The sequence below is a fragment of the Panthera pardus genome, unplaced genomic scaffold (genome assembly GCF_024362965.1).
Source record: "Panthera pardus isolate Hobbes unplaced genomic scaffold, ASM2436296v1 HiC_scaffold_16, whole genome shotgun sequence".
Taxonomy (NCBI): Eukaryota; Metazoa; Chordata; class Mammalia; order Carnivora; family Felidae; genus Panthera; species Panthera pardus.
This window is the reverse complement of record NW_026526721.1, coordinates 122,777,677-122,790,993: the sequence shown is the minus strand read 5'-3', so window position 1 is coordinate 122,790,993 and position 13,317 is coordinate 122,777,677. Positions and strand designations below refer to the sequence as shown.

Sequence of the window (13,317 nt, the reverse complement as noted above, 5' to 3'; positions counted from 1 at the left end):
TTGCCCGGTGTCCCCAGTTGTTGGGGCAACAGATCTTCCTCAGGGAGAAGGGATTGGAGCAGAGAGTCCTGGAACAGACCCTGAGGCTCTGTCCCTCCCCAAAAGATGCTCCTCAAAAAAACGCTGGGGCAGAAAGTACCTTCCAGCCCGAGCCCCACCCTCTCTGCAGGTCTCCCACACCTAGAGACTTGAGTCTCCCAGCAGGGGACAGGTGACTACATATTCCTACCTCCTGTTTATAAAGAAAACCTTCCTCATCTGACACCACACCCCTGCTTCTCTTCTAAAGGGCTCATTTTATTTTGGAGACTTATAAAAAAAAAAAAATCTTCCCTTTTCCTGTGTTCAAATATGTCTCTGGAGTTATTTTCTGGAGAACGACCCTGCTCCAATCCCTGAGCTGTCATGGTGCCATCTGTGAGGTTAATGCCTGAAGGGATGAGAGTGGCCCAAAAAAGCTGCCTTCCTGTGTTGGGCTGTGTTCAGGAGTGAGAGGGTTTGTCAAGAGGCCACTGGGGCTGAGGGGCACCAAGGTTTACCCAGGATGCTTTTCTTTGATGGGTTCATGAATATGCAGATGTGCAAATGACACACCATGTCTACAAACAGCAGAAACTTACACCCACTTTGTGGGGGTAGCCTGGCATTTATTTTTGTCTAGAAAATGGTTCTGCAGAATGGGTCAGCCACCTTTCATTGACACATGATTGTTTCTATACATTGTGACATACATTGCATGGAGAATGTCTCTTTTCCTTTCCTTTTCTTTTTCCATTTCCTTTCCTTTTCCTTTCCTTTCCTTTCCTTTCCTTTCCTTTCCTTTCCTTTCCTTTCCTTTCCTTTCCTTTCCTTTCCTTCCCTTCCCTTCCCTTCCCTTCCCTTCCCTTCCCTTCCCTTCCCTTCCCTTTCCTTTCTTCCCTCTCACTCTTTGTTTTTTCTTTCTTAGCTATTTTATCATGGACAATTTTAAGCCTACATAAACATAGAGAGAACTGTAGATGGAACTCACATGGATTCACCACCAGCTTCAGCAGTTATTAACCCCTGACCCATCCTGTTTCATCTATACTCCCACCCACACCCCATTTGTAAAATTATTTGGAGGCAAAGACCAGACATCTCCGTATCATTTCATCTGGAAACATTTCAAGAAGTATCTCTAAAAGACTCATTAAAAACAATAACACAACAAACACCATTAGCACAACTAAAAGCCACAATACAATTCCTTAATGTCATCAAGTATTCAGAAAGTGCTCACTTATCTCATAATTTTTTTTTTTTTTTAGTTTGAATAAGGATCCAAACAAGTTTCATATATTGCCATTGGTTGATATGTATCTTTTATTTTACGATTTATCCTTGCATTTAAAAATGTAAATATAGGGACGCCTGGGTGGCTCAGTGGGTTGAGCCTCCAGGTCATGATCTTCCAGTCCATGAAGTCCAGCTCTGTGCTGACAGCTCAGAGCCTGGAACCTGCTTCAGATTCTGTGCCTCCCTCTCTCCCTGCCCCTCCCCCACTGACACTCTGTCTCTCTCTGTCTCTCTCTCTCTCTCAAAAATAAATAAAACTTTGAAAAAAAACATTAAAAAATATAAATATAATTGAGTCATATTCTCCCTTTCTTAGATGAATAGTGGCATACTATATACTTTTTTTTAACTTAATACAATCACTCACCGTAATACAGAGAGAGCTTCCTTCTTCCCTTCTACGGCGGTAGAGCACTCCACTGTGTGACTTCGCCCTAGCTCATTGAACCCCTCCCCTGCTGACAGTTGTTTCCAGTCTTTTGCTATAACAAATATGGCTGCAATGAACAGGTTAAGGCTTTTTATATTTTAGTGAGTGTCTCTTTGGGATAGATTCTTAGAGGTGGGATTGCTGTGTCAAAGGACAAAGACTTAAAGTACTTTTGCTAGATATTGCCAAATTTCCTCCCTAGGATTGTACTATGTCACTGGCAGTGACGCCCGATAGAATCTGTTTCCTCACTAACAGATTGTGTTGTCAAAAGCTTGGATTTTTGCTGGTTGAGAAAGGGTATCTCAGAGTAGTTTGCCTTGCATTTGGGGAGGGTTTTGATGCCACGAGGTGAGCAGTCATTGTCTTCTGTGGCCAGGATTGTGAAAGCCCCATTTGAGCCCCGCTGTGCATGTGAATGACCATCACTAGAACTGCTGAGTACAGATAGGACTTCTGGGTTTGTTTTATTAAATTGTGTTTATAAACCCCAGATGCGTGTTACCTCACGTGAATGACTGCTCAGTGTAACATGCTACCAGAAATGATGTACGAGGCTCAGGGCTCCACCGAGGAGAGCAGAGCCTCCCAGGGTCTGGAAAGATGGGAGGCCCCAGTGGGCAGTCATCTATGTCCACCGTCTTGGAGGCTTCCCACTGAGTCATGCCGGGGCATGATTTTTGGGAAGCGGCGGTGGGGGGGGGTCACTTTCATATGTTTTCCTGCAATTCCAGCTGCAGGGTGCTGTGGCAGCTCCCCAGGGTTGCCACCAGATGGCTAGAGCACCTTGGAAAAGCTGATATGGAAGGTGAGGCCTGGCAAGGGTCTTGTCTACAGTGAGGATGTGGCCTGGTGGGTAGATCCAGGTCACTCAATGGGGAGATGTTGTTGGTTGTGGCAGTTTTGTGAACAGAACACTTTCTATTTTATCTACCCCAGCCCACCTCTAAAGTCTTATATCCTTTCTACAAAGATATCTGGGTCCCAACGTTTCAATCCTCTGGCTCCATAGACATCTATTTGCAAGGAGACTGCCTCCTGGAAAATGAAGCATGGGTCCTGTGGAATCCTGTGCTGTGGAGGCAGGCAAAGATGTTGGAGCAGGGGTTGGGGGGGAATCACCCATAAACTGGTGGAAGCCCTCGGACATGAGTCCCAAAGCTGTGCCTTGGAGACCTGAGGAGGTGATTGTGCTGGAGCAGATCTCTTGACCTGACAGCCCTTTACGGGGGTGGAGACCTTCTGGAGTAGAGGCCCACCAACCCAGTGATAGGATTGGGAGGGTTTGGGTAGAGTTACAGACATCTAACAGGATGGTCCCCGGGCATTGGTTCAGCTGCAAGACAGCATCTTGTGGAGTAGCATAGCTGGTCAGAAGTCAGAAGAGGTCAGTCTCTGAGTGTCAGTCTGATTCCAGTTTTTAAATGGCCATTTCCTCCTATAGGCAATACGGTAGATGGAATGACTGGAGACGTCATGATCCCATGTTTGCCATGTCATGATGGTGATATGGGATTGGTTGATGGGGATGGTGATATCGGATCAGAAGCTATTTTACTAAAGGAATTTTTAAGTGAGATGTCATTAGCGATGACATTATACCAGAGTCACTAAAAGGTGGGAACAGGGTCAATGTAATTTATCTACCTACTGCTGGCCAGTCAGTGTACCTTGATTGGGACATGCCCATAGGGGACTAAGATGGAGGGTAGGGGCAGGTCATCTGAGAAGCTGGGTAGACATTGCCAAGGAGCAGACATTGCCAAGTCTTAGATCCAACATTAAGTAAAGGCAGATTTTTGACCCACGTGTGTTTGCTTTGTTTCCAATAGGTTCATGGACCAGTGGCTGTTTAAAGGTGGCCACTTTTTTTTTTTTAATCACTTTTCTTGAGCAGTCTTTCTCAAGTACTTGAGGGGTTGAGACCTAATAGGAGATTTATAAATTTTGTGTTTTCACTTTGATGATAACTCTTAAAATGTATTTTTGGCCAGCGATAAATTTGAAAAAAAAAATCACCTATATATATTTACAACTTTCCCTACTTCCCTACTTTTTATGGAAGATGGTGGTTTTGTGTACTTTACCCTGGGCCTTCTCATGGAGCTAATCAGAGGTGCTGGGTGAAGGGGAGGATTGGAGGCAGCCCAGAGAGGCTCACTTCGGGGACAGAGAAGGACCAGGCAGCTGCCCTTGGAAGAAGAGGGGAGATCAGAAAGGGTGAGGGGTAGTAGAGGTGGGTGAGGAGATGAAGTCCTTGAAGAGTTGAGGACTCTCAGAAGTAATTGTTATGACCACACATGCACTTTGTGGTGATTACAGAACTCTGGCCCAGATATGACTCCACTGGATCTTGGTTTTCAGAAGAAAATGAGGTTTAGAGAGGTTTTGTGATTTGCTCGAGGTCACATGGGTAGAGTGGCAGGGCTGGGAACCAAATTTGTGTCTGGCTCTGTCTGACCCCAAAGCCCAAGGTCTTAACCAGCTACTGTCTCCTGAATGAGGCAAAGAACTATGGGGGCCTTGGCATGCTAGATCTGATAGATAAGTCCACAGAAGAAAATCCCAGACAGAAAGTATGTCTCCTAAGTCATCATCGATATGGAAACAGAACTTGAATCCCCATGTGGAATCAAAGCGCAGGGTATATATTCTAACCAGAAAAATCTATAAACAGTTAAAGATTAATGCACCTTAGTGAGGCTCTGGACAGATTTAAAAAGAACAAATCTTGCTGGACCAATGTTTTTGCGTTCTTGGGGCAGAATTATACAATGAGGGATGGAAGGGAGGCAGCTGGTCAAACACACATTGATTTCCAGGAAGCATGTGACCGAGCCCTCTGAGGACTGCCCTGAGAGGGAGTACAGAGCAGGTCTGTGCTGACCTATAGCGAGGGGGAGGTGGCCTCAGAGGGGAGGCCAGTTGAGGAGGGGAGAGGGAGGGGGTGTAGGGTGGATCAGGATCCCTGATCAGTTCCCGGCAGGCCTCAAAGCCTTAGCCTAGGTCCTGTCTCCCTAGAAACACTGGAAGGGTGAACACGATTTTTAGGCGGCTGGTGGAAGGTTTGTGCTTCCAAAAAGGGAAGAAATAGGCAAGGAGCACATTGATTTAGGGACAGAAAACATATTCCAAATTGCATTATAATAGTCTTTGTGAAGACCCTTCTCATCTGTGAGCTTCCTTCATGCTCCACCCCTGCCCACTGGAATGACAGAATCCAGTGGAATAGCACACCTGGATTTTAATCCTAGGCCCACCATTTCCTAGCTGTGTGATCTTGGGCAAGTCCCTTGATGTCTCTGAACTCTCACCTCATAGCTTAGTTTTGAGGATTCTGGAACACATATCCTCAAAAAATCCTAGTTTCCTTCTCTTCCTTGTTATCTGAGGCCCTTGACCACGTGGCCTCAATGTTTTTTCTCTGTCCTGTCTGTACCTCTTTCCCCTACAGTTCAGTTGTCCCATGTAATACGTCACGTCCCCCTTCCTTCTTCCATGCACCCCCCCCCCCCCCCCCGCACTGGTGGCTTAGTGTCCCAAGCTCTCAGCCCAGCCTTATTCCCCTGGATCCTTTGGCCTAAATATGCTTCCCCTTCCCTTCTCCTGGATCCTAAGAGCCCTGGGCTCTCCTGGTCATGTTGTTTCTTCCACACTGCCTCAGGAGGACCGAGCTCTTTCTCTGTGCATACATGCAGCATGCCTGGGGATGCTCTGTGGCCAGAGACTGCATCTTAAATTCCTTCCATATTCTTTGCAGCACCTTGTCACGAGCTGGACACACAGGAACATGAGCCCAGTGGATACTCACCAGAAGAATGGGGAGGGGACAGGTGTCAAAGTTACGCGTTTATGGGTCCTTTTAGAAACGCTTACTGAGCACCTTGTGGGTTCCTGGAACTGGGCGAGGTGCTGGGGATGAAGCCCTGAGTGAGACACTGCCCTAAGGAATGTAGGTCTGGTGGGAGACAGTAGAGTGCAACGCGCAGAGGCTTGTACAGAGTGCTTCCAGGACGTGCGGGCACTTGAGCATGGGGACAAAGTTTAGAAGGATGAGTGGGGACTTGCCTGACAGAGGGGTGGGGAGGACACTCCCAAGAGGGGATGGCACACGCAAAAGCAGGGAGGCATAGCAGGGCCTGGCATCTTCAGGGAAGGTGGGGTAATCAAGTGTGGTGACAGCATGGCCGCGGCGGAGCCTTGGGGGCGGGAGGCATGGCCTGGTCTGAACCAGGCCAAGAGAATGTGGAGAAACAAGAAGGGCCAGGCCACAGAGAACCTTCTCTGTTGGAACAAGCTATGTTGACTCTGCCCTGTAGGAAATAGGAGAGTCACTGACAGGTGTAAGCACGGGAGTGTCACTGCCAAGGAAAGGAGTAAAGGAGAGACCTGCAGTCCTGGTAACAGGCCCCGGAGGGAGCCTTTGTGCAAGCGGCCAGCCAGCCCACCACCCTCCCCCAGAGGAACACAGCATGCGGGGCGGGTGCAGTGGGCAGGACGGCCAAGCTGCAGCATGACAAGCACAGTTGTCCCGTTGGGGTGCCACCATGCTCCTGGGCTCCAGGTAGGAGAATGGGATGTAAAAGCCATCTGACCACCCATCCATACATCCACCATCCGGCCAAATACCTGCTTTCTTCCACCCGTCCAACATACCAGGAACGATGTTTGCCTGCAAACTACTACGTCTCTCTATGCTCTGGTGAAGGAGTTCCTGAAATTCATTAGCACAAGTCATCTATAAAGAGATGGATATTATTTTGGTTTGTATAAAAGATAATGAAGGTGACTCCCTGCAAAATAAGAAAATGAGAATTTTCAGCAGCTCTGTGAGTCTCTTTAAAAAAAAATCAATTTATTCAGGGTCACCTGGGTGGCTCAGTTGGTTAAGTGACCGACTTTGGCTCAGGTCATGATCTCAAAGTTTGTGAGTTCTAGCCGTGTGTTGGGCCCTGTGCTAGCAGCTTTGGATTCTGTGTCTCCCTCCCTCCCTGTCCCTCCCCTGCTTGCACTTTCTCTCTCTTTCAAAAATAAATATTAAAAAAAATTGTTTTAATTAAAAAAAATCAATTTACTAAAAAAAAAAAATCTAGCGTAGGGGTGCCTGAGTGGCTCACTTGGTTAAATATCTGACTCTTGATTTTGGCTCGGGTCCTGATCTCACCTTTTGTGAGTTCGAGCCCTGCGTCAGGCTCTGGAGCCAGTTTGGGATTTTCCCTCTCCCTCTTCCCTCACATGCATGTGCTCTCTCTCTCTCTCTCAAAATAAACATTAAAAAAAAGAGAAAATCTTGAAAATAAATCTAGTGTCTACAATCATCAATTAGGATAGAAAGTACACATAGCATTTGACCCATCAACACCTGGGACTCTATCCCACAAAAGCACAGGTTTGTAAGGGCTTATGTATAAGGTTATTTATTGCAGCATTGTTTGTAACAGAAAAAACTGGGAAAAAACTTCAGATAAGAACCTCCTAAAGTCCTTTGAGTACTGTGTTCCACATATTACTAAGTGTGTATGTATAAGACGGATCGTATGTGTAAACAGGCTTCAAAAACACTGGTTCATACAAAGTTAAACAGGTGTGCATGTCATCGGCTTCTCAGAGCTATTAAGATGCTTATTAGGTAATATTTTCTGAAATATTCACTGAGCCAGGAGTTGTGCTAGGGACAAAGAGCAATGATCAAGACAAATTCTTGCTTTCAGAGAACTTCGAATCTGTCACTTCCGGAGTGATGAAATTCTCTTACAAGAGGAAGGTAGGGAGTGGGGGGTACAGGTAGAGTGGACAAGTGAAACTTCCTGGAAGAGGGCAAGGTGAGGCAGAGAACAGAAGACAAAATGGGAAGCAGCCCAAAGAAGGGATGCAGAGAGATAGCATGCATGGCGGGGCGGGTGCGTCGTGGGGACCACACAGGGAAAGCGCTGATGGAAAGAGAGGTGTGGGTGTGGGACACGGAGTAAAGCCAGGCTGCAGCAGTGGGCTGTTGGGCGTGTGGGCTTGGGGGGGGTGGGGCAGCCACCCCAGGAGGAGTCAGGTCTTCACTCCAAGGGTGACAAAGGAAGCTTAGATGTTTAAGAGACACCTTTATTGAGGTATAATTTAACTACCACATTTACCCATTTGATGTGCATCGTTTGATGAGCTTTAGTAAATTTATAGAGTTGTGCGACCATCACCACAATCTAGTTTTGGAACATTCCAATCTCTCCCTTGTCCCCTCTCCACCCCCACCCCCTGTGCCCACCTGCAGTCAGTCTTCGCTCTCCCCTTCGTGCAGCCACCGGTCTGCTTTGTGCCTCTGTCTATAGTTTTGCCTTTTCTAGAAATTTCATATAAATAGAATCATACAATATGTTGTCTTATTGCCTGGCTTCTTTCACTCAGCATGTTTCTGAGAGTTTTCTGTTTATTGCAGGTATATATCACTCGTTCTTTCTTAGTTGCTGGATAATTGTCCGTTGCATGGATACATTTGTTTATTATCCATTTACCAGTTGAAGAACATCTCAATTCTCCCAGTTTTGGATCACAATGCTGCTATAAATATTCACATACAAGTGAGTGGACACATGTTTGCATCTCTTTGGACAGATTCTTTAAAAAAATTTTTTTAATGTTAATTTATTTTTGAGAGAGAGAGAGAGAGAGAGAGAGAGAGAGAGAGAGAGAGAGAGAGATCTGAAACAGGCTTCAGGCTCTGAGCTGTCAGCGCAGAGCCTGACGCAGGGCTTGAACCCACAAACTGAGAGATCATGACCTGAGCTGAAGTTAGATGCTTAATAGACTGAGCCACCCAGGCGCCCCCAGACAGATTCGTAAGAATGGGATTTTGCTGACTGATTTCAACCATTCACGGGGTGCAAAGTGGTCACTCATTGTGGGTCTTTCAAGACTAACGGTGCCGAGCATCTTTCATGTGCTACTTGTCGTTCATATATCTTCTTTGGTAAAGTGTTTTGTTTCTGGGATTCCACATCTGGTGGCTCTCTTGACGGACTCTCAGGACTCCAGGGCCATATCTTCATAGCAGTGGGTCATTACAGTGAAAGGACACACAGCAGGGACTAGCCAGGGGAAAAGACACATCAGGTGGAGTCTGGGGGAGTCCATGTGAAGGCTTCCAAAATTCTCCTGCACAGGTGGGGGCCACACAGAGCACACTTCTTCCACCAGGGAAATGCAGCAACAAACAGTCTGCAGTGTTTCTGCCAAGGGAAGTCTGTTTGAGACTCTGAATCCAGGGGTTTTATTGTGGGCTAGTGACGTAGGCACTTTGCCTGCCAGACCAGCCATGATTTCTGAAATTCCAAGCTCATAGGAGAGCAGGTGTTCACTATAAGTCGCATTGTTTGTACCAGTCTGGGCAGGCTGGGACAGCAGGGTTCAGTGCCCCAGGTAGACAAAACAGCCTTATCAGTTAGAATAGTAGGCAGCAATCCAAAAGCCAGTTTCTCAGATACTGGCCGAGGGCCAGCCTCATCAACAGGCTCTTTCTAAATGGCCTTGTTAGGCTTATTATGTTAACTAACCTTCTCCAACACACGTCTAGTCCAATCTTTCAATCATTTTTAATTGGATTTTTAGTCTTTTTTTTTTTTAGGTTTATTTATTTATGTTGAAAGAGAAAGATAGGGAGAGAGAGAGAGAGAGAGAGAGGGAGGGAGGGAGGGAGGCGTAGCAGAGAGAGAGAGGGCAAGAGAGAATCCCAAGCAGGGTCCATGCTGTCAGTACAGAGCCCAACTTGGAGCTCAATCCCACAAACCATGAGATCATGACCTGAACTGAAATCAAGAGTCAGATGCTTAGGGGGTGCCTGGGTGGCTCAGTCAGAAAAGCATCTGACTTGATTTTGGCTCAGATCATGATCTCATGGTTCGTGAGTTTGAGCCCTTCATCAGGCTCTGGGCTGACAGTATGGAGACTGCTTGGGATTCTCTCTCTCTCTCTCTCTTTCTCTCTCAAAATAAATAAATAAAATACATTAAAAATAAAAGAGTCAGGTACTTATCTGACTGAGCCACCGGAGCACCCCAAGTCTTCTTCTTTTTGAATTGTTGGAGATGTTTACATATCCAGGACATAAATCATTTATTAGATTTACATTTCCGTAAATGCGTTCTCCAAGTCTGTGACTTGTCTTCCATTTTCTTAATGGTGTCTGTGGAAGAGTTTGGGCAGGGAGGCATTACCACCAGATTTGTGTGCCATCACAAAACTGCTCTGGTTCATATGTGAGGAAGGGATTGCAGGGGCCAAGAATGGGTTGGGGAGACCCATTACAGTAGTTGGGCTAAGAGATGATGGCGGTCTGGGCTGGGGGGTGCCAGGAGGGATGGAGAGAAGAGGCTGCGTGTGAGGGATGCACGGAGAGTAAGACCAGCAGGGCATGTAGATGCTCAATATGGATTTTACCAGAAGGAAAGCTGGGCTCTCCTAACTGGTCCACAGGACACCATATTATTATTATAATTATTGTTCTTAATAGTGAACACCCCACTAATTTGTGGGATTTTAGCATTCTGATAATTTGAGAAAGGTGGGACCAGATGAACACTAGGGTTCCTTCTGGTTTTCACAGTCTATGGTGCCATGAACAAGACATTCCGGGGTTATTTTAGCATTTCTAAACTATTCTGATGTGTGTGCCTATGTGCCTTATTATAGATTGTTTGTTAGTCACACAGGTGTATCTATAATGTGAGCTCTGGTCCAAGAAAATAAGGTCATGACTTAAATTGAACACAGTCGGTGCATGGAGACCCTTGCAAAAAGTGAAGGCAGAAAATACTGTTAGCACAGGGAGTGCAAGGCCAGGGATGAGGAAATTCATGTTCATGTATTAACCCAATTATCAAACGGACCTTGCCAATCTGGAGCACGATTGGTTCAAAACGGGATTTCACATCATTCTGTCCCAAGGGACACAGCCAGTATCATAAATGGAAAGTTCTTTCCTCGGGCTGGGATGCAGAGCTCCTCTCGTTTGGACAGCATCTGCTATCACAGGAGAACCTTTATTTAAGGCTAGAAATTCTATTTACCCAGGAGGCCAACACACTGTGCTTCTGTTCTTGCAAAATAAACAAAACACCTTGGCAAACTAGATACAAAGAAGGCCAGAGGGAATGGAAAGGAATGTGAAATCAGGTATGCGGGTCAGTGTCAATGCAATAAATCAGAGCACAGCAGTGATACATATTTTCTCTTCTGATACTAAAAAAAGGGAGGCTACATGAATCAATGAGACAAAGTAAGAGTCTAGAAATTGAGAGAGATACACATGCGTGTATATGTGTGTGTGTATTTATATCTACTTTATTATAAAGTAGATTTCGTTGTGTTGTTTTATTTTAGAAGGAGACAATGTAAAGGCTCAGAAATGGTGGGAGCCACATGATACAGCCATGAATCAGAGAGACGAGGGCATCTCGTCAAAGCCTCGTTGGGCCCAGTGCCCTGAGCCTATGGCAAGGTGGGGCAGGGCAGTGGTGGCATGCCAGGATGCCTGCTGTCAGGTGCACGCTGCAATAGTAAACCCCTTCCTTCAGGACTTGATGATGAATCTAGCTCATCATGCTGCTCATTTTGCCCTCTCCTGCCTCAGGGCCTTTGCATATGTTGTTCATTCTGCCTGAAAGCGCAGCAGCCTCCACCCATCCCCAAGTCTTATGAATTCATCTTTCAGGTCTCAAATCCATCCTCTCTTCCCTGCTGTCTATACTCTGTCATAGGAGGAATTGCTGATGTTTTATGGAGTCTAAACTTTGTATAAATTTGAAGGTCACTTTTCAGAAAAAGAATAAAAATCACGAATGTGAAATTAGATCCCCACATGATGAAGGCCCCTCCGGGGTGTTGGAAAGGGCCCAGGCAAATGAGGGACTAGCTTTAGCTTCCTTAACTTTGTGGTGAAGCTGGGCCCTCTGGCTGCAGGGTATGCTGTGTATGGGCCTTCATGACCTGTGTTCTAGTTTTAATCCGATGTTGAGTCATGTGAATATAATATATAATATATAATAATAATAATGGCTCAAGTTGAGAAATCCTGCCTCAAACCCACAGGATCCCTCTCTACCCCTTTTTGCTGGACACTACAGATGTTTGCTTTCTTTCTTTTTTTAAAGTTTATTTATTAATTTTGAGAGAGAGAGCGAGCAGGGAAGGGGCAGAGAGAGAGAGAGAGAGAGAGAGAGAGAATCCCACGTAGGCTCTGCACATCATCAGTGCAGAGCCCGATGTGGGGTTCGATCCCATGAACTGCAAGATCACAACTTGAGCCGAAATCCTAAGTCAGACGCTTAACCCACTGAGCTACTCAGGCACCCCAGTTGTTTGCTTTTGATACTCCATACAGAAAACTGGGGAAATGCTGCTCAGAGGATAAGAAGGGAGATATTCACCAGAGTAAACGTCATGCAATTTCAATCAGATATTCAGTTTATTAAAAAATAAAACTAATGTGTATTGTAATAGGCTAGTATGTTTATTGGCTTGGGAATCTTATTAAAATGCAGATTCTGAGTTAGTAGGTCTGGGGTGGGGCCTGAGAGTCTGCATTTCTATCCAGCTCCCAGGGGATGCAAACACTGTGTCCTGTGACCGTGTTTGAAACAGCAAATTTCTTGGCACATAGGGTACACCAGTAAACAAAAATGAAGACCCTCTGCACTTGGAGAGCTCCCAGTGTAGCTAGAAGTGGACCGGACCCAAAGAAGGGTGGGCAGGCTGAAGTAGGACACTCAGTGCCTCAGAAAACCAGAGCTAGAGGAGAATTTAAAGACTATTCGAACTGCCCCATTTTAGAGTTTGGGAAACTGAGGCTCACAGTGTGGAAGGGAGCTGGTCAAAGTCACACAGCTGACTGTGGACAAGGCTGTTTGATTCCTATTCCCCTGCATTATCAGGGTTCTTAGAGACCCCATGGGGTGCAGAGCTCAGTCAGGGCAGGGAATGGCCAACAGCTTTAGAGCTTGCAGGGGGTGGAGGTGTAGGGGAGCCCCCTCCCCCCCCAGGAGGGCCCCACTACTCTAGACCCTGGAACCCTGATGGCCTATTTTACTCCTCTTTATCATGACACACACACACACGAACGCTGGGATATGTTTGGGAAGATGCTAGATTCTTCCTGACTGGCCCTTTGTTTTTCTGCATGACTAAATCTGTAGCAAGGATGAATGAGGGTAAAAGTATGGAGAAGTAAATTTTGAATACATTCAGTCATTTGGTCAGCAAGTGTAAAGCACAAACTCAAACAGAATTAGACCAATTAAAACCTCTTCTTAATCAGGAGTGGGATGAAAATCCTGAACACATGTGAGGTTCCTTTTCTCATCTTTCAGAGCCCACCTGAACAGAGCCATCGACCCGGAGCTACAGATTACAGCCCCTTTGCAAGGTGTTGAAAAGCAATTGCTTCTCCATTGTTGGTACCTGGGAATATAAACTTTTATGAATTCATATCAGTTCCACTGGAACGGCAGCAAATTTCATGGAGTAGCTAAAAAGAAAGCAACAGCTGGTACATCAGGCATTAATAATATAACAAAGGAAGAAAAAAGAGA

At 45.9% G+C, this 13,317-nt stretch overlaps 1 protein-coding gene across 1 annotated transcript in view; it reads right to left on the bottom strand.

Annotated features, from left to right (window-relative positions):
- Positions 1 to 12,170: 12,170 nt before the first annotated feature.
- NMNAT3 (nicotinamide nucleotide adenylyltransferase 3) overlaps positions 12,171 to 13,317 on the bottom strand; it is a 114,850-nt gene continuing 113,703 nt past the window's right edge. Inside the window, exon 5 of the mRNA XM_053903769.1 lies at positions 12,171 to 13,186. Coding sequence (XP_053759744.1) covers positions 13,134 to 13,186 — 53 coding nt within the window. The 3' untranslated portion in view covers positions 12,171 to 13,133. The remainder of the gene's footprint in view (positions 13,187 to 13,317) is intronic.